General features: G+C 49.3%; 8 protein-coding genes across 8 annotated transcripts; 5 read left to right on the forward strand and 3 right to left on the reverse strand.

Moving 5' to 3' along the window:
• Positions 1 to 74: 74 nt before the first annotated feature.
• On the forward strand, positions 75 to 3,092 carry MGYG_02567 (carboxy-terminal kinesin 2; the record flags this gene model as incomplete). Its single annotated transcript, XM_003174989.1, has 5 exons — positions 75 to 101; positions 177 to 312; positions 384 to 1,208; positions 1,280 to 2,844; positions 2,916 to 3,092. The coding sequence occupies 5 exons, from the start codon at positions 75 to 77 to the stop codon at positions 3,090 to 3,092; spliced, it is 2,730 nt and encodes a 909-aa protein (XP_003175037.1).
• Positions 3,093 to 4,358: 1,266 nt separating this feature from the next.
• On the reverse strand, positions 4,359 to 4,732 carry MGYG_08989 (hypothetical protein; the record flags this gene model as incomplete). The annotated part of the gene is made up of 2 exons (XM_003174990.1): positions 4,359 to 4,470; positions 4,563 to 4,732. 2 exons carry the CDS (start codon positions 4,730 to 4,732, stop codon positions 4,359 to 4,361), a joined length of 282 nt encoding a protein of 93 aa, XP_003175038.1.
• A 932-nt stretch (positions 4,733 to 5,664) lies between these two features.
• On the forward strand, positions 5,665 to 7,590 carry MGYG_02568 (quinate permease; the record flags this gene model as incomplete). The annotated part of the gene is made up of 5 exons (XM_003174991.1): positions 5,665 to 5,770; positions 5,843 to 5,999; positions 6,078 to 6,396; positions 6,465 to 7,219; positions 7,281 to 7,590. The coding sequence occupies 5 exons, from the start codon at positions 5,665 to 5,667 to the stop codon at positions 7,588 to 7,590; spliced, it is 1,647 nt and encodes a 548-aa protein (XP_003175039.1).
• Positions 7,591 to 8,923: 1,333 nt separating this feature from the next.
• MGYG_02569 (hypothetical protein) lies at positions 8,924 to 9,497 on the reverse strand (the record flags this gene model as incomplete). The annotated part of the gene is made up of 2 exons (XM_003174992.1): positions 8,924 to 9,124; positions 9,366 to 9,497. 2 exons carry the CDS (start codon positions 9,495 to 9,497, stop codon positions 8,924 to 8,926), a joined length of 333 nt encoding a protein of 110 aa, XP_003175040.1.
• Positions 9,498 to 11,558: 2,061 nt separating this feature from the next.
• Positions 11,559 to 12,958, forward strand: MGYG_02570 (alkaline proteinase; the record flags this gene model as incomplete). Its single annotated transcript, XM_003174993.1, has 4 exons — positions 11,559 to 11,867; positions 11,940 to 12,479; positions 12,548 to 12,653; positions 12,720 to 12,958. 4 exons carry the CDS (start codon positions 11,559 to 11,561, stop codon positions 12,956 to 12,958), a joined length of 1,194 nt encoding a protein of 397 aa, XP_003175041.1.
• Positions 12,959 to 13,576: 618 nt separating this feature from the next.
• Positions 13,577 to 15,575, forward strand: MGYG_02571 (manganese transporter pdt1; the record flags this gene model as incomplete). Its single annotated transcript, XM_003174994.1, has 4 exons — positions 13,577 to 14,006; positions 14,072 to 14,310; positions 14,366 to 14,640; positions 14,699 to 15,575. 4 exons carry the CDS (start codon positions 13,577 to 13,579, stop codon positions 15,573 to 15,575), a joined length of 1,821 nt encoding a protein of 606 aa, XP_003175042.1.
• A 205-nt stretch (positions 15,576 to 15,780) lies between these two features.
• On the reverse strand, positions 15,781 to 16,602 carry MGYG_02572 (hypothetical protein; the record flags this gene model as incomplete). Its single annotated transcript, XM_003174995.1, has 1 exon — positions 15,781 to 16,602. The coding sequence occupies one exon, from the start codon at positions 16,600 to 16,602 to the stop codon at positions 15,781 to 15,783; it is 822 nt and encodes a 273-aa protein (XP_003175043.1).
• A 621-nt stretch (positions 16,603 to 17,223) lies between these two features.
• MGYG_02573 (import receptor) lies at positions 17,224 to 19,367 on the forward strand (the record flags this gene model as incomplete). Its single annotated transcript, XM_003174996.1, has 5 exons — positions 17,224 to 17,542; positions 17,604 to 17,683; positions 17,743 to 18,514; positions 18,579 to 19,052; positions 19,114 to 19,367. 5 exons carry the CDS (start codon positions 17,224 to 17,226, stop codon positions 19,365 to 19,367), a joined length of 1,899 nt encoding a protein of 632 aa, XP_003175044.1.
• Positions 19,368 to 19,590: the final 223 nt, after the last annotated feature.

Raw genomic sequence — 19,590 nt, forward strand, 5'->3', positions numbered from 1 at the left:
GGTCGACAGACAAGCTGATACCACGAACCACGGCCGCTATAGACAGAGAGCGCGCGGAGACTAACACGGTGAAAATGGATGAAGACGACACGCAGGGCCGAGTGAGTTGTCAAAATGCTGCCCGTCCCCCGTTGCCTCACGCCCAGTCGGTTGGGTTGCTAACCATGGGAATCTAGCTTGCCTCGAGCGTCTCAAACATCCCACGCCCGAAGTTCTCATACGCCCAGCCGGAAAGCCTGAAAGATATTACGCATGCTGTGAATAATGCGGGAGGCCGGGCAACGGCTGCTTCGGGCGCCGGCAGTGATAAAAGTACGCAATTGATACCCAGCTCTTATCTGTACTGGATGACGTCGCTAATTCTTCCACCCCACGATATCTAGAAAGGAAAACGCTGAGCGAACGCGCAGGGGAGCCGAGGAAAAAAGAAAATTTAGGGACCAGGTCCTTTACTGGATCTACGAAAACCGCACTGCCCAAGAGCCTGGGTGTATCCAAGACGAGTGCCTCCCGCGCACCCACAAACAGCTCGAGACTCAAGCCTCCGCCAGGCACACGGAACATCCCTCGTCCGCAGACGTCGATAGGTCATCTCACCTCGGAGAAAGGATCAATCCCGCGACCCGCAACTTCTATGGATGGCCGGGATGCTGGCTCAAGCCGAAATGGTGCGCGTCAGCCCTCATCCATCAAGTCATCTACCCCTTCAGCTCATCCCTCCCCTTCACTGAAACCCAAACTCCCTGATATATCTATTTCATCCAAGAGCTATGGTTCCCAAGTTGATTGTGTTTCCAATCAATTGAGATCATCGCCAGTTCTGCATCCCTCTCGCAACCCATCACTATGCACCGCTATGCAGTTACTATCCCTTAGCCACAAGCGTTCCATCGACACTATGAAGCCGAGAACACAACTCCAGCTCACTACACCATCCAAAATTCCTACGCCAATCCGCCCCCTGCTGTCATCATATACTCATTCCTCCCTTCCCCCTTCCCCTTTTATACTAAAAAAGACTCGCAAGCAACGCTCCCCTAGAAGAGCGAAACGTTTTCTAACTATAGACACTGAAGTCCAAGCTTGGGATCAAGATGAAAAGGAGCAAAGAATTTCAGATAACATGACCCACGTCCGAAAAATGGTCGAAGAGATGGTCAAGCAAACCGCTGCCATGACAGAAACCACCGACCTATACAAATCACGCAGTAGGCCCAACACCTTATGTTAACTGTACACTCTACGCTTCATGGCTGACCTCGTTGATAATGAAAAATAGCCCAGATGCTAGAGGAGAATCAAACAAAGCTCTTACACCAAAATGCGGACCTACGTGTGGAACTCGAGACTACGAAAAATTCATTAGCGAATGCTGAATCAAGGTTAAAAGAGCTGTCGCGTGAGCAAGAAATCGCCCTTAGTGAGCTTGCAACCCAGCACCGAAACCAGTCCGAGGTTATACGGCAGGATGCCCAGGCGGAGGTTGTCGCACTCAGGCAACAGCATAGAGCAGAGCTTGCCGAGACAAGACGCAGATTCGAAGCCGAAATAGCTATAGAGCGGCAACTGAGAGCACAGGAACTCGAACAACTCGCTGCTCAGTCGTTCCTGGAAAAACAGCGCGACAAGCTTGATCTAAGCAACAAAGACCGAGAAATACAGGACCTACTAGCTCAGCGGCAGAGGTTGCATGATGATCTTGAACGGGAGCATGCACTTAACAAGGAATTACAACAAAATTCTATTGTAAATTCTAACAACACTGCTACCCTGGAGTCGTCCATCCGCGCACTAAAAGCAAAAATCGAGTTTCTAGAATCCGGGAGTAAGGAGCAATCGGATGCATTTGCAAAGCTGGATAAAGAACTTCGTGAGGCACTAGAGGAGACTACTGCCACAAAGGCACAGCTACGCAAGGAGGAAACTCTTCGAAGGAGACTGCATAATCAAATTCAGGAACTAAAAGGAAATATCAGGGTATTTTGTCGAGTCCGGCCAGTGCTCTCCAACGATTCGAGTGAAAACATTGCCAAGATATCTTTTCCTGATGAAGATCTCGATTGCAGAGAGATCATGGTTCAAGGGCCGGAAGAAAAATCAAGTCTAGGCCTAGTAAGTGCCAAGAATCATTTCTTTGCGTACGATCATGTCTTTGGACCAAGATCACAGAATGCAGAGGTGTTTGAGGAAATCAGCCAACTTGTTCAAAGCGCCTTGGATGGTTATAATGTGTGCATATTCTGTTATGGTCAAACAGGAAGCGGTAAAACGCACACAATGTCCTCGGAAGATGGTATGATACCCCGTGCGGTTCGCCAGATTTACGACACTGCCAGTGGCCTCGAAGACAAGGGCTGGACGTACACAATGGAGGGAAGCTTTGTGGAAGTATATAACGAAAATATCAATGATCTTCTGGGGAGGGCTGAAGAATTTGATAAGAAGAAACACGAAATTAGGCATGATCTCCAAAAATGCCAGACCACCGTTACCAATGTCAACACAGTCTGCCTTGACTCGCCTGAGAAAGTGGAATCTATCCTTCAGAGAGCCTGGGCAAACCGGTCTGTTGCTGCCACCAAAGCTAATGAGCGCTCGTCTCGCTCTCACTCCGTCTTCATCCTCCGGCTTGTGGGTGACAACTCGATAACGGGAGAGCACAGTGAAGGAACTCTAAACCTGGTCGATCTTGCGGGAAGTGAACGTCTTAGCCACAGTGGCAGTACCGGAGAGAGACTCAAGGAGACCCAGAATATTAATAAAAGCCTCAGTTGTCTTGGAGACGTCATCAGTGCTTTGGGACAGGGCAAGGAGGGCACTCATATTCCGTATAGAAATAGCAAGGTATGCAACTTTGGCCACGATCCTTTCCACATTGCGATGGCCTGACCTGATGCTAATATTTTGGATAATAGCTCACCTACCTTCTCCAATTCTCCCTGGGAGGCAACTCCAAAACACTCATGTTTGTCATGGTGAGTCCGCAGCAGGATCACCTCAGTGAGACTCTGACTAGCTTGAAGTTTGCTGCAAAGGTCCAAAATACCCACGTAGGCACGGCAAAGCGACAAACGCGTATGCGTGATTCATGATATCCCTGGGCATTTCCCATACTTTCTAGCCGTGGGTGAGGTAATTTTTGGAGCGGGAGCGGTGCATTATTCGGTTTTATCTTCGGTATGATGGGACAAGGGATAGGGATTCTTTCACGGACCCGGCGTTCGTATGATCGTCCCGATCCGCTCTTTTTAGTTGGAAGCACGGAATTGGTTCTGGGTATTGGTTTCCCATCATTGTTTGTTTATAATAAATACTTAAACGCGTATTTGGTGGCTATTTGGTATGGCGTTAGGAGAGAGAATTTTGATGACTGCAATGAAAGTGATACTTACTACCTACTCCATGGATCGTTTATGTGGAAAAGGACAAGGTCATTCTGCTCAATCCACTATGGCAGGAAATCTCGGCAGTTCGAGAGCAGGTCATTATTGCCCTAGACCATTACCTATCTTACTCTGCTTCTGAATGAGGCAGAGACATGACAATTTCAGCCACGATGATCTGCCCTCGGGGCCACATTCGCGACACCCGCTGCTTTCACAGAGATTGAATGTCAGAAAGAGGGATAGATCATTGAGCAGTGTTGGGCCAGAGTCAATCAAGCTTCGAAGATCATCTGCAGCTTCAGAGACAGCTAGCTCGTCTGCAAATACTGACACAGTGGTGGATGCTGGAATCTCCCACCGTTTTGGCTAGCTAGTACCGATTCAGAAAAGGGCCATCCTCTCGACCCCACGAGAGGCATTCCATGCAGAGTCGGATATTTCAACGGCAACCGTCAATTGAAGGGAGACAGGACTCTATCTCCGCCTAGTTGGCCGCATCTTGCCTTTCTCCAACTTCCCCCGGATTTCATGAATCGGTCTTCGGCTGTTAAGTTAGAGCGGCTCGAAAGCAACCCCAGATCTGTGTGGAAGATATGCAACTATCTTTCTTACGACCCCGTCCTGCTCGATGGTTCCAAATATACAACAACAGAGAGGAACGACTAGTTATTACCAAATGGAGAGCACGCGGAGGATATGTGCCCGTTTCTCGTCTTAAATTACCCTCCTCGCTGTCTCCATCCAGGAACTATGACGGGGTATCCCTTCTATGAAACCGGGGCTGGTTCTGGAATAGGCAAGGGAGAAGCAAATAGGGGCTGATTTTTTTGATAGCTTTGCTTTTCCGGTGGATCCAGCAAACAGAAAAACTTCACCCACCACATGGCCGTCACGACATCAGGTTTGGTTTTTTTTTTTTTTTTTTTTTTTTTTTTTTTTTTTTTTTTAATTTTATTTTATTATTTTATTTTGTTATTCATTTCGCTCTGTCAGGATGATGCCATGCGTTGACTCGCTTGCCTTTAGGCCGTCTACATAGTCTTCTCCCTCGATGGAAGTGTTTCTGGGGATCCCTGAATGCCAGCTAACAACCAACATCATGCTAGTCAATGTTCGTCGAGCCACTTACGTTAGTCAATTAACTACTCCGTAGTTAGCTCGTTCTCGAATGCACACAAGGAATGTTGAGAAACGCCATCGGGACATCTCCGACTGGTGATTGTCAACACAGGCTCGAGCGCGTCTTGCCTGCCGATGGCGATTGCAACTCGACCTGGCTTAGCCACTCTTGGTCGCTTGCCGGAGCCCTCCGAGAAGGCGCCCTTTGCCTTCCCTGACCGTTGCATTTCTCCTCCGTACCTCGCCTAACGGTATCCCCGGGGCGGGATGCAAAAATGACGGCCGAGCAGTAGCATCAAGAGTAGGATTTTATTACTTGCCGAATTTCTATATGGAGTAACTACTCTACGGAAGAACGGGGATTATGCTTTTATTGTTCTGGTGGAGCATTTCTGGGTCAACTTGAAGCGGATTCTCAGTTTGATGATAACTAACTATTCCTTCAGATTCTACGGGTAACTACTCCTGCCTCCATCCCACTTTTCTGGATCTCTGTCTATCATATGGTGCACAACCGTGGGTGGAGTGGCGACTGTCCTGGCTACTCAATATGCTGTGATTCTCGTCGTGTTCTGGTAACTGCTAAGGAGGCTAAGCTTTGCCTCAAGAGAAGCTTGGGATAGCCAAACTCAGGTCCTCGGCTTGTCTGTGGCGTCTCTGGACCCAGCTCAGTTCTTAATAAGACCCTGCGCGTTAGTGGCCGGAGATACGCATCGCCAGCGAATAGCGGTCGTTTCATGTCCGGCTTTCCTCTCGCTAGGTGGAGATTACAACATCCCACCCAAGTCAATCCTGGTCAATCAATCCCAGTCGGCGCTGACCACCAACAGAAACGCTTTCGTGATGTTTTGTATCATGGGGTCACTCAAAGCTTTCTCCACAGACTGGAGTGGTCGGGGAAAGAGGGGGGCATTACGGGCACTTATGCATCAAACGGGGGCGCACACACAACGAATGGACAGCGAATATTTAAATGGCTGTCCATCCCCCAGAGAACAGGTTTTGTTTATGCTGCCATTCCTGCCTGAGAGAAACTGACCAGGGGGAGCTCGCTGGAATTCATTGTCAATATCCGCATAATCGTTGCGCGGTTGTGGGCAGACCGCTGTGGGAACTTGCTGCTATCTAAGGAGCCTGCAGCAGGACTACTACCGTCACCATGCCGAATATATTCACCCAGAATCTGGGCGAGACCCCTCGCCAGGCTTTGAACTGGAGGCTAGGATATGCCATCTTGTGTTTTGGGCTAATGGGTGCTAGTCGAGGTGAGCTTATGGCCGAGGGACTGACTGGGTTGTCCAGAGTGCCAAATCATGCTGACCGTGTTTTCTTCTAAGGTATCGACGAGGGCCTTATCTCAGGCACAGTCCAACAGAAAGCGTTCATTGCAAAATACCATCTCAATGACCCTCTCCTAAGCGAGTCTGAAAAGGCCAACCTGCTCGGAAATATCACTGCTATGGTCCAGATTGGAAGTATAGGGGGTGCTTTGCTGTATGCTTTCCCAATTTCCCAGGTTAACTATAGTTAGCGGTGTCTGTACTCGTGCTTACGGCATCGAACCATTTCTAGTGCTTTCCTCATCACCGACAAGATTGGTCGTATATGGGCAACTAGACAACTGTGCTTCATCTGGCTTGCTGGAATCGTTATCTTTATCACCTCCAATGGAAGGATTGGCCAGGTGTACGCTGGCCGATTCATTGCCGGTCTTGGGATTGGCCAGACCGCCGTCGTTGCTCCCACATATCTGGCTGAAATATCTCCGCGCGCTATCCGTGGCCTTTGCATCTGCTCCTTTTCCGGTTCCGTGTATCTCGGTATCATGCTGAGTTACTTCGCCAGCTGGGGAGCTGCCCTTCATATCAGCAGCCATTCGCAGAACCAATGGGTATGTGTTCTCACTTTTTCCAACCTTATACTGCCTGACCTTTAATACTGATTCCTTTACGCAAATAGATTGTCCCAACCAGCCTCCATCTGATTTTTGGTGGCATTATTCTTCTATTGTCCATTGGCGTTCACGAATCCCCTAGATTCTTGGCTAGCAAGGGCCGGAAGGAAGAAGCCACTGCTACCATGGCAAAGATCCGTAACCTGCCAGAAGATCACCCATATGTACAGACTGAGATGATGGATATTTTTGATCAAGTGGAGCGCGAGAAAGAAGCCACTATGGGACTCGGCTGGATGGGACCGCTAAAGGAACTCTTTATTACCCCTTCGAATCGATACCGCATCATGCTTGGACTGTTGTCCCAGCTCTTGTCACAGTGGTCTGGCGCAAGCAGTATCACCATCTATGCACCAACCTTCTTCGCTATGCTTGGAACCACCGGTCAATCTGAAAAGCTATTCGCAACCGCTATCTTCGGTGTTGTGAAACTTATTGCTTCACTTGTCTGCGCCTTGTTCCTCGTTGACATGCTTGGCAGAAAACGAGCCCTCACTTACGGTATCATCCTCCAGTTCTTGAGCATGCTATATGTGGCCATCTATCTCGCCGTTGTCCCAGAGATCACGGAACACTTCAAGCCTATGGGAGATGCCAAACGCGCTGGAACGGGTGCTATCGTTGCTATCTATATCTCGGGCATCGGTTGGGCCCTTGGATGGAACAGCATCCAGTATCTTATCAACGCCGAGATTTTCCCTCTCCGAGTGAGAGCCCTCGGATCCTCGATGGTTATGTGCTTCCACTTTGCCAATCAATAGTAAGTCTCCCACCTACTCTAGTGCTGCTTATTACGAGTATTGACTAACTCTTTATAATAGTGGTAACTCAAAAGCTGTCCCATCTATGCTTCTCGATACTGCCATGAAGCCTCAAGGTACTTTCTTCTTCTTCGCTGCCGTCACCTTGCTTGGCCTGGTATGGATGTGGTTCTTCCTCCCAGAGACCGCAGGAAAGTCCCTCGAAGCCATGGACGAGATGTTCAACCTCCCATGGTATGTCATTGGACGTAAAGGAGCTGAATTGACGGCCGGTGCTGGACACGCCGAGAACTATATGCGGGACGATGTTGAGAAGGAGATCCAGCATGAGGTAGCCCATGATGAACGAGTTACGAGCAGCGAGAAGTAGACATTTTTGCTGGCTGTCAGTCTACAATATTTTCGCTAGAACGGTTAAGTTTTTTTCTCCGCTAGATGTATTTCCCTTGCACTAGGTAGCAAGCATGAGTCAATAGTAATTTCTTTACGACCTGGATCTTTGTTCACGCTTTAATATTACCTGGCTGATTCTTCGCTAGAGTCTGACAGTACGTAGTTGGTTAGGGAGGGTAAAGGGGGAAAGGAGCCAAAAAGGGGTAACCGGGGTAAAGGCTGTTGCTGTGCTGTTGGACGACAGGCGGATATCCTTCCTAGTGATTTCTCAACATGGAAAAAACAAAATAACAAGCTCACCTCAACCACCGCGCACCAGTAAGTATAAGCATCCGGATTTCGACCTACATCAGCACCAAGTCTACGTGAGTGCGACAATAGCTGAAGATAGAACAATGGTGGGATGGTATCCTGGTATCGGTAAAATAACCCCTGCGCTCTCCGATGGTTGTATCGGTAGCCGTCCTGTTACCCTTGGAATATTCATTCACTGACTTGATGGACGCCATACAGGAACCGGCTATTTCAGAGCAGTACATGGCCAAATGGCGCCGAAGGTAGCTTTAAGAAATAAGACATTGTTGGCACCATGACTGAGCAGCCTGACGACGCCGTGGTGCGTGGTGTACCCAGCGTGTCTTGGAAGGATAAATGGGCCGACCGTGGGTGGTCAACTCGCACCCATCCGGAACCCAGGGGCCGGGGAGAAAATCCAGATCTTCCGGCAGCTAGCAGAATCTCCATAGCTGACTCGTTAACTGATGGTTCCTCAGTTATACGCAGCAGGACGCAGGTTGTTGTATAAGCTGAGTCCTGATGCCGAGCACAAGTAATTACCCTGGGCCGGAACAGATGTTGTCACTCCGGCTAATAGCAGACAACCATCTGTCCCGGGGCAAGGCACAAGAATATTTCATATTGGCAAAAAGTCTAACATCCCAATTCCATTTCAATTGCGTCCGGATGACATCAAGTCGACTGTGTGGCTTGCATGCGTTCGCATGAGGCTCCCAGAGGCTAGATATTTACCTAGCTAAGTTTACGTACAGCCACCATCGTTGGGCTGATATTGGCATTCTGACAAGGAGCGTGACAGTAGTTATGGCTGTACCACAACGCAATGTCGATACAGCTGGGAAAGTCTTTTGACCTCAGTCTTGAGGAAAGGCTGCCTCTGCGCCATGGTTCGGAGCAAGTATGATGGACTCACTATGCGCGAAAAAAAAGCGGGTTGTACTAACACCGTGTCCCTCTGGCGTATCGACCATCCTTTCTCGATCCCTGGCTGGTCATAATAATATATCCTCGGCCTATAGTGCCAACAACATGCGGAAGGCGGCTTGATTTGTCAAATATGCCGGAGCAACAAGCAACCTTGAATCGACGGCTGAAGCTTCATTTCTAAATGAAATAGTTGTGCGGACCGCATGATGCCCACATACCCTCCCGTGTTGATGCACCTGGAGTGCCATAAAATGAAGCCAGAAGCCTTTGCCTTGCTCTCGCTTTGGCTGGAGAGAGTTCATGCGCAGTTAGTTAGTTATTACTCAACATGCCAAGCAGCGAGCCAGCGCTCCCGCCATAGTAAATTGTCTCCAGCGAGTCAAGCCGGTCACACAAGATCGGGCACGCCCGAGCATGGGATGGTAACCAAGCGTTGCTGCTTGCCGCTGAGTTGTGCGAGTAGTCAATATCGCCAGGGTTGAGGGGAGGGGAGCATATTAGAAAATGGTCACAGCAAGGATATCTAACTCTTTCCTCTACCATCCCCATCCCTGCAATGTTGCTCAGGTTTTCTGGTTCCTCACGGAGCATTCCATACAACACTGTCTCCCTCTCCCGAACCTTTGGCCGGTTTGCAGAGACTGGGCATCCGTGACCCATCGATTGTCTAAATATTGATCCTTTGGCCCCTTTTTGTCAATCAAACGACAGGTGTCAGCCGAGATCTATGGTGATACAGGTGCGTTGCACGAAAGAGGTCAATCACTACCTGCTCTGAACGGAGCGTGCCTTACTTGGCATGTGGATGTCTTCTTCTTATCATGTACCCCGTACTCCGCACAAGAAGGTATCCTTTTTCTTTTTGGTGCCGGCATGGAACCCGGGGTTGAGAGAACTCAGTCTGCAGCATCGCAATATAACTGGCTGGCCGGCCGGATGATGGGTGTATGGTGCTGTGCCGGAACCGCCAAAATTATCCTGCCCGCAAGGTCGACGTCACAAATGGCAGCGAGATGAACCACCAGCCTCTCTCCCCCCTGGTCAGGCCGCATTTCTTGACTTCGGGTTCTTCATCAATATTCGCCCGTTCTAACCACTCCCATCCCGGCTGAAGTAGTAGTCGCTGGCCTTGTCATGCCTAAATCCCAGGGGTGGCGAGAGGACAAACGAGCGCTCGGGCAGGGCAGTTACAGCGCTAACTTGTCGATGTTGCCAGACGGACGGCCCGCCATCTCGAAATCTTCGCATCAACCGTCGAGCTGCCGGCGTTGAAGAACTGGCGTTCCCGCCCTTTTTTATTATTCGATATCCTCTGCTGTTAGGTTAAGCCTTGATCAGCAGCAATCCGATCATCATTGGGCCGTGCATGTCGACCTGTTTCCTGGATCGAAGGGACGGATCGCAGTGTCGATTACTGATGGGCAACTGGGGATATAGCCGTTTACTAAGCTACCGCTGTTGTGAAATACTGGGGATTGACATGTAGATCTGGGGAGATCGTCGATGCCACAGTAAATGAAATTATGATATCACTTTCCAAGACTAGGGGTCGGATAATGTCACTTCAGGAGCGATATGCTTAAGCCTTCCCACCCTCCTCCACCTTGGCTGAAGAAGGGAAGCCAACAGCATGTGTTGATGCTATATATGGAATTCCCGCTTTGCCTGAAAGTTTAGTTGTGGATAGACGGTTCTGCACCCCCGCGATTGATCGCCAATACCCAGCGCCAGTCGATATATTGGCTGAAATACGCACCGCACTCTTGGCTGCGGTGAAGTAGCTAATCTATCACGAACATCTGCTTCGTATCGATGGCGTGAGTGGAGAGCACGCCCTTTTTGCCATCCTGATCTTTTCTCTTTTGCCTTTGGACACCCCAGATGAAGAACCCCAGGCTTTGGTACTTCTGCGCCGGGCGGCAAAGCATGGGGCCATATGTGGGACTGGAACAGTGTTGCTCATTCTACAAACACCGTCTAGTCGTGAAGATCTACCGCTCACTCTAATAGCTATCACCATGTGTTTTGCTATGATCAACACTAAAGATCGTCGAAATGACCATTGTCCTGGACAAGCTGGTCAGAGCTTTTTGTTTAGATCACATCTCGACTTGGATGGATCGTGGAATATTCGCGAATGTCAGCCTCTGCCAGCCCAGGCGTCAACAGGGGTAGGGGCATCACAAGATAGGTTCACGCTCCTCAGGCCCCTGGGACCTGCGGTGTTACCGCGGCCACCCGTTATAATCAGGCTTGTAACATGGCGATCTCAAGCTTGGGGCCACCAGAGACTATACGGTCACTGTCCGATATTGCTTCCCCAATATATTTCCCCCGGATTGGCACTAAACACTCCTATTTCTGGGCTTACCAGGCCTCTCCGCATCTTGCCGATGGTATATTTGTGCCTGCACCGTCATTATTTGTCAGAGATAGGGACATGGTATCCAACTCGCCGGCAATACTACATGGTTACATACCTTAGGAGAAAAAGAGTATGTCTAAGAGCCCGAGGGGTGCGGAGTATTGTCCCGCACACCCTCTCATGAATCAAGGGCTGGCAAGATGACCGGGTCTCCCTAGGGTAGCCGGGGTGAAGTGAAGAGCTGGAGGAGGAGGGATAGACAAATATAAAAGGGGGCCATTGATCCCATCAATTCGGGAATTTCCAGACAGCAACTCATCAACATTCCTAACAGTCTATCTAGCAACTCCTTCACAATGGGCTGCATCAAGGTCATCTCCGTCTTCCTCGCGGCCGTCGCTGCCGTCGATGCTCGCGCTTTCTTCCACAACCGTGGTGGCAACGATGTCATCCCAAACTCCTACATCGTCGTCATGAAGGATGGCGTCACTGCTGAGGACTTCGAGTCCCATATCTCCTCTGTTTCTGCCACCCACAACCTCAACAAGGCTAAGCGTGGCTCCGAGACTGCCGGACACAAGGACTCCTTCGACATCAACGGATGGAGAGGCTATAACGGCCACTTCGACGAGGCCACTATCGAGTCTATCCTCAATGACGATAAGGTCAGTCACAAGCCCCTCTGCATCTTCATTTCCGTTCCTCTCCCTACGAACTATTCTAACTAATAGGCATAGGTCAAATATGTTGAGCATGACCGCGTTGTCAAGCTGGCCGCTCTCGTCACTCAGCCAAACGCTCCCACCTGGGGTTTGGGCAGAGTGTCTCACAAGGCCAAGGGAAACAAGGACTTCGTCTACGACAGCTCTGCTGGCCAGGGTGTTACCATCTACGGTGTTGACACCGGTATTGATATCAACCACCCTGAATTCCGCGGCCGTATCCGCTGGGGAACCAACACTGTTGACAACGACAACACTGATGGAAACGGCCACGGAACCCACACCGCTGGCACCTTCGCTGGCACCACCTACGGAGTTGCTAAGAAGGCCAACATTGTCGCCGTCAAGGTCCTCTCTGCTGGTGGCTCTGGTTCTACCGCTGGTGTGATCAAGGGTATTGATTGGTGTGTTACTGATGCCCGATCCAAGGGAGCTCTCGGAAAGGCTGCCCTCAACCTTAGCTTGGGCGGTTCTTTCAGCCAGGCCAACAACGATGCCGTCACCCGCGCCCAGGAAGCTGGTATTTTCGTTGCTGTCGCCGCCGGAAACGACAACGTAGGTCTTCACATACTCTTTCGTCTTTTCCCCGTATGAAGATGCTAATCAAATTCGCGATGATATAGAGGGATGCCAAGAACTCCTCCCCAGCCTCCGCCCCAGCCGTCTGCACTGCCGCCTCTTCCACCATTGATGACGTGAAGTCCTCCTTCTCCAACTGGGGTACCATTAGTAAGTCATTCCCCGGCTTCCTGACTTAAATTTTGCTCCTTCTCTAGGACTAACACGTGGATGTAGTTGACATCTATGCTCCCGGCTCCAGCATCCTCTCCGCCGCTCCAGGAGGTGGTACCCGCACCCTGTCTGGAACCTCCATGGCCTCCCCCCATGTTTGCGGTGTCGGCGCCGCCATGATTGCCCAGGGTGTTAGCGTGGCTCAGGTTTGCAACCGCATGAAGCAGATTGCCAACGCTGTTATCAGAAACCCAGGAACTGGCACCACCAACCGTCTCCTCTACAACGGAAGCGGACAATAGAGGACTTACCCTCTAGGTTTGCCCCCTCACTAGCTCCAAGCTAATGGTATAGGGTGCTACCGCGAATTTATGATCAATATGACGCGTGCCGTGGCCGGAATGTTGATTGATGTACATACTTCCCAATTAGTTATGCACATAGTCTTGCTTCATCTTGGACATGTTAAATGTACCAAGACTACCTTCTTTACTCTTTTATCTAACGTTGGAGACAATGAAGCCTCATCTTACTTCAGCCTTCTCTTTGCCTTATCCAGACTTGAATAATAACACCCATCTTTCGGGCAGATATTTCCGTGCAAACCTTTGAAAATAATTCATTAAGTTGAAATAGTGTTCGCTTACTAATGAATTACAGACAAGGTTATTTACCACATGGTAGTCACCTGACTCTTGACATGGGGACCTGGGCCTCGGATGGATTAGGAAGCTGCGAGAAGAAGCCGGGGTTACGTAACACGTCGATCAGACAGGAGATCCACAACGAGTTAATGTAAATAATAAATAAGCATGATGATCGGGAGGTTGGCAAGTCGTTTTTCTTCTTGGCCTGCACGTATACTCGATTGCATTTCGACGGCAGAATAGTTACATAGCTGATTAACAAGACCAGTCACTATGAACAAGACTTCCCGAACTGATGAGCCGTATGAAGGCGATGGCTACAATCAAAGTCCGAATCCTCTTTCGAACGATTTGGTTACCAACGAAGCCCTGAATGGCATGGCCAACTCGAGGGAGTTGAAGAGGGAGGAGCCGCAGTCTCTACACGGCGAAACGCAGAATGCCGACCGTGATAAGAATGCAAGCACTCATTCTGGGATGGGGCAAGGCGATGCCTCCAGCTCGCTGGCCAGTCCACCGACTGGCCAGCTCGTAAGAGGAGGGGACAAACTTCCCCTGTCTCAATTAGCTACTGTTACCTCCGCGGCGGCTGGTCCCTGTGACCCAGGGAATAGCCGCGATACTCCAATTGAGCGGGTTAAGAATATCCTGCTTAAATTCTGTTCCTTCATTGGCCCAGGGTTTATGGTATCTGTGGCGTACAGTATGAAATATTCTCCATTCCATCTCTGAGCTTTTCTATGTCAGGGCTGAAGTCGTTCCGTTTAGTTGACCCTGGTAATTATGCAACCGGGATTGCTGCTGGAGCATCCTATCGCTTCAGGCTGCTGTTTGTTATTCTTATGGCGAATTTATTTGCGATTTTGCTACAGTCTCTTGCTATTAAGCTTGGGACTGTGAGTGGGCTCAATCTAGCAGAGGCATGCAGAGCTTTTCTCCCACGGTGGCTCAACATCCTGCTATACGTTCTTGCTGAGGTGGGTATTATTGCCACAGACATTGCTGAGGTATGTAACGTTGTTAAATTCATCCCCTTGAGACGATCTTGCTAACTTAAGGTAGGTAATTGGATTTGCCATCGGCTTAAATCTCCTGATCCCGAAGATACCGCTGATTGTTGGGTGTGCAATCTCAATTTTTGATGTTATGATCATTCTGTTCTTCTACCGCCCGGATGGTTCCATGAAAGGCCTGCGTATGTTTGAGGTTGTGATTATGTCGTTAGTGTTGGGTGTAGTCATTTGTTTTTGCATTCAGCTTTCTCTCATAAAAAACGCTAGTGTAGGAGAGGTTTTCAGGGGATATTTGCCATCAGCGCAACTGGTTGAGGGACAAGCGTAAGATACACCCCTTTTGTTCAGTGTTCTACCGGAAACCTGGCTAACTTGATAATAGAATTTACCAAGCATGCGGTATTCTTGGGGCGACGGTTATGCCACATAGTCTCTATCTGGGGTCGGGAATAGTTCAGCCACGGCTCCGAGAGTATGATGAGAAAAGCAAACTCTTACCGCCAGAGCTATTGTCAGCATCTTCTTCTATCAACGAAGAAACCAGCAAGGATAAGCTGCATTACATTCCGTCCATCCGCGCTATTCGACACTCGCTGAAAGCCTCTATCACTGAACTGACAGTCTCTTTGTTTTCCTTCGCCCTCTTTGTCAACTCGGCAATTCTTATCGTTGCGGGTGCATCCTTATACAAAAATAAGGATGCCCTAGAGGCGGACATATTCGGAATTCATGCACTTCTGTCAAAATCCATTTCCCCTGCGGTGGGCACGATTTTTGCACTGGCATTGCTGCTCTCCGGAATCTCAGCTGGTGTTATTTGCACTATTGCTGGCCAAATGGTGAGCGAGGGCGCTCTGAATTGGAAGCTTCGCCCTTGGCTACGACGCTTAGTAACTCGAAGCATCAGTATCATCCCAAGCATCATAATTGCAGGAGCTGTTGGACGTCAGGGACTGAACGCAACACTGAATGCCTCTCAAGTCGTCTTGAGTATTGTCCTGCCATTCGTTACGGCGCCTTTGATCTATTTTACTTGTCTCAACAAGTATATGACGGTTCAGCCGGGGAGTGCACGTTGTCTAGCGCCCAACGAAGGCATATTCCGGAACACGCCTCCAGGCATTGAGGCGGCAAACCCAGGTGAAGGTAGTATAAAGATGGCTAACTCATGGTATATAGCTGTCATCGCTGGGCTAGTGTGGCTTTTTATCACCGTTATGAACATTGCTAATCTGGTGCTCCTTGGGAAGGGAGCTTAACTTCCCTCCTCATGTGAATTTTTGCCTGCGCATGCGTGTTTCTCTTTAGTGTTTCAAGGCGATAACTAAGGGGTGTTGCCGACCTGCATGCTAACAAAAGGCCAAAGGAATAGACCAATGCGGCTGCGTGTCGATCCTCGACAGAAGGCAAATTATAGCCAACTGTAAACATTCAGCATAGAAAATGACTAATTTAGTTGCTCTACTACAGCTCTAGTGTAGCTGGCATAAAACCTCTTGCACCATTACTTAGCCATACCTCTTCGCCGGCCTTGAGTGTGTCAATTCGAATGATATCCTCGGAGCAGATACCACTATCAAGAGCATAACGTCGAGTTGTTGCTGAATTTCCACCACACGTGAGTAAAGGTGTAACCCACCCACCATCTCCAGTTGTCGGATCATATGTTGCAGCATCTACTCTCTTCTTAAAGTAAACGGTAGTGATGCTGCCTTCTGTGACCTCACCTTTAAGGTTGTACATCAGAACCTCAATCGGGGCGGCCAAAGAGGGTAGGTTGGCCCTCGTCCGGGCGGCGTTATACATGTCCCTAGCAGTGGTCTTGTGTCTGGTGAATAGAGACGGCTCCGTGGGCTGTGTATCCAGTCGTAGTTTCCAGCGGACGACATCCTTATTATGCGTACACAGGGATGAGAATGAAGGCCGAAGCGGAAGGAAGAAAATATGAGAGCTTAAAGGTGAGACAACAGGTGAAGCCTCTACGGCCAGCTCGCCTTCATGATCCAGCAGTATACGCAAGCGCCATGGCCGAGATTTGTCCGGCAAGAAGGTGTTAAGGGACTCTGCAAACTGCTCGACTGAACCAGTCCGTTGCATTCGCGAAACGGCAGCCGTCCACTGGAAGTCTACCGCAGCATCCAGGAGCCGTCCGCAGTGGTATGGAAGGAGGTAGTAGGAGGAGCAAGTCGGCTCCGGGTACGAGAGCGGCTTCGTTATCCCACTAATGAGCTCTGGATCGTACCGTAGGGTAGATATAACGCGGAAATCAGCATAGATGCCCGCCATGATTTTTGTCCCTTTTCCCTCTGACAACGTCGCTAGCTACTTGCGGGTATTAATATGCAAGGCTTTGCGCGAGAATCCAGATCACAGTACTGTTGTCTACTATTTCTTAAGCCACGGAGGCCCTTTGGGACCGTGAGCTGTAGCAGATATCGTTGAGATGCAGCTGGCTGCTGTCGCTGCCATTGTCGTTGTTGTTGATGTTCGATGTTTGTATACGAGATTACATAAGCTTCCCAGAAATTTTCTATATCCCAAAACTTTCACGATGTTTTCTCTCGCAAGCACTTCAACTTCCACTCTTCTTCCCATCTTCCGCTCCGATAGATTTCACGAAGCGTTTCCCGTATCCCTGATTCATTTGCCCGTTGGAGGCTTCTTTAGTTCTTTTTTAATTCGTGTTCTTTTTTTGGCCCTCCATCTCCGTAATTCACAGGAGGTCTCTTAAGCAGTTCAGCTTTCACAACTTTATTATTCAAAGAACTACCGGCTCACTCTTCCATCCAGAGTCGTTACCAGCAGTTTATCGAGGCATACTCATCGGGAGGATAACGCTTGTTTTATAGATTTGACGCCGGTGCCAGTCACTGTTTACCCTGTTCATTAGACAATTCCATCGCAGCCATGGCACCTATTGAGCCAGTCGTCCCATCTCTGCCGTCATCCACTATCCAGCAGCACATCGAGAATACGGCCGCTTCATCTTCACCTTCAGTTTGGGATCGTATCTCAACATGGGCGTCAGAAAACAAGGCCCTAGTCTACACAATTGCTGGTGTTGCGGTGGTCGTGACTAGTGCTGGTGTGGTATATTATCTGTCTGACACTGGTCGACCAACCCAGGTTTCCGGTCCATCGGGAGAGAAGCGCAAGAGCAAAAAAGAGCGGCGAAAGGAAAAGAAGGCAGAGCAGGAAAAGAAAGCTGGCACGTCGGAAAAGCCTGGTATGAGCGAAATTATTTGTCGCACGTTGACACTAAGCTTGCTAATATGAGATATGTCTAGAGTCCAAGGCGGCAACAGAGCAGGGCCCCGAAGAGCTCCCAGACGTTGATGAGTCTAATGTGGACAGCCTACCTGCCCAGGTAAGTTTGAATAAATGGCACATTCTAACACTAAATGCTAATGATCCGTTCCCAAATAGACAAGAGAACGCTATGCTGGAATCCTCAAGGCCGCTGGAAACAAGGCGTTTGGGTCAAAAGACTACAACCGAGCAATCGAGCTGTACGGCAAAGCAATCCTCTGCAAACCTGATCCTGTCTACTACTCTAACCGCGCTGCCTGTTATAATGCTCTCGGAGAGTGGGAGAAGGTGGTAGAGGACACAACTGCGGCACTAGCCATGGACGATGAGTACATCAAGGCAATGAACAGGAGAGCAAACGCATACGATAAGCTCGGCAAATACAGTGAGGCCCTGCTCGATTACACTGCTAGCTGTATCCTTGATGGATTCGCCAGCGAGACCGGCAAAGCTGCCGTCGAGAGGCTGCTAAAACAAGTAGCCGAGGAGAAGGGCCGTGTTATCCTTGAGGGTAAGGGCAAGAAGTTGCCAAGCGCCACTTTCGTCTCAAACTATCTCCAGAGCTTCCGACCAAAGCCGACCCCTGAAGAGCTTGATGAATCCGTTGAGTTGAAAGAAGACAGCGGTCTAGGGCAGCTCCGAAAGGGATTGTTGGCAGTTGCCAAGTCAACTGGAGACGGATATGATGAGGCCGCGCGAGCGTTTGAGAAAGCTTTGGAGCTAGGTGAACTCGGAAAGCTTGAAGCCTTGGCCCTGAATATGCGCGCAACCTTCACCTACCTAGCTGGCGAAGCAGCTGCAGCGCTGACTGACCTCAACAAGAGTATTGAGCTTGATCCATCGCTTGTCCAGAGTTATATCAAGCGTGCCAGCTTATACTTGGAAATGGGTATGTCTGGCAGCATTATATTACAATATTGTGTCAATACTAACTGTTAGATTTTGCGTTGTAGGAAACAGAGAGTCAGCACAGGACGACTTCGACTTAGCTGTAACCCAGAACAAGGATGACCCGGACATTTATTACCATCGAGCACAACTTCATTTTATCCTTGGCGAACTTGGAGAGGCTGCTAAAGACTACCAAAAGTCCATTGACCTTGACCGAGACTTCATTTACTCACATATCCAACTCGGCGTGACTCAGTACAAGTTGGGCTCCGTTGCATCGGCAATGGCTACGTTCAAGCGGACCCTCAAGAACTTCGAAAACGTAGCTGAGGTTTACAACTATTATGGCGAGCTTCTGCTTGATATGCAGAAATTTTCCGAAGCCATTGAGAAATTCGACCGTGCCGTTGAACTAGAGAAATCTAACAAACCCTGGAGCATTAACGTTCTGCCACTAATTAATAAAGCTCTTGCAATTTTCCAGTGGAAGCAGGATTTCCAAGAGGCTGAAAACCTCTGCCAGAAGGCTCTTATCAGTTAGTCTCCCATGATGCGTCTTTTAGACTCCTTTTGACACCTGCTAACCGATTCTTTTAGTTGACCCCGACTGCGATATCGCTATTGCTACCCTTGCCCAGCTTCTCCTTCAGCAAGGAAAGGTTTCTCAGGCCTTGAAGTACTTCGAACGTGCTGCCGAATTAGCAAGAACAGAGGCAGAGGTGATAAATGCCGTCTCATACGCGGAAGCTACTCGCGCTCAGCTTGAGGTACAAGAGAAGTACCCCAAACTTGCCGCCAGGCTAGCACAGATGGGCGGTGCAGCAGGACTTGGTGCTCCTGGTACCTTCTAAGCTCGAACTCAAGGGGAAAAAAATAAATAATACTGCCCTATTAAAAAGAGGTGAGGAATTGAGGAGGGATGATACCCGCCTGACTGGCCTCATTGAACTTTGTACGCTTTCTTAACTTACTTCTGTTTTACTACTACACCTTTTGTCCCCATGTCTTCCTGTACTGTAAATAAGTAGTGATCACTTGCTTTCCTTTCTTTCTCCCCTTTTGCGGTTACCGTTG

Source organism: Nannizzia gypsea, genomic scaffold (assembly GCF_000150975.2).
Source record: "Nannizzia gypsea CBS 118893 supercont1.2 genomic scaffold, whole genome shotgun sequence".
NCBI classification, from domain to species: Eukaryota; Fungi; Ascomycota; class Eurotiomycetes; order Onygenales; family Arthrodermataceae; genus Nannizzia; species Nannizzia gypsea.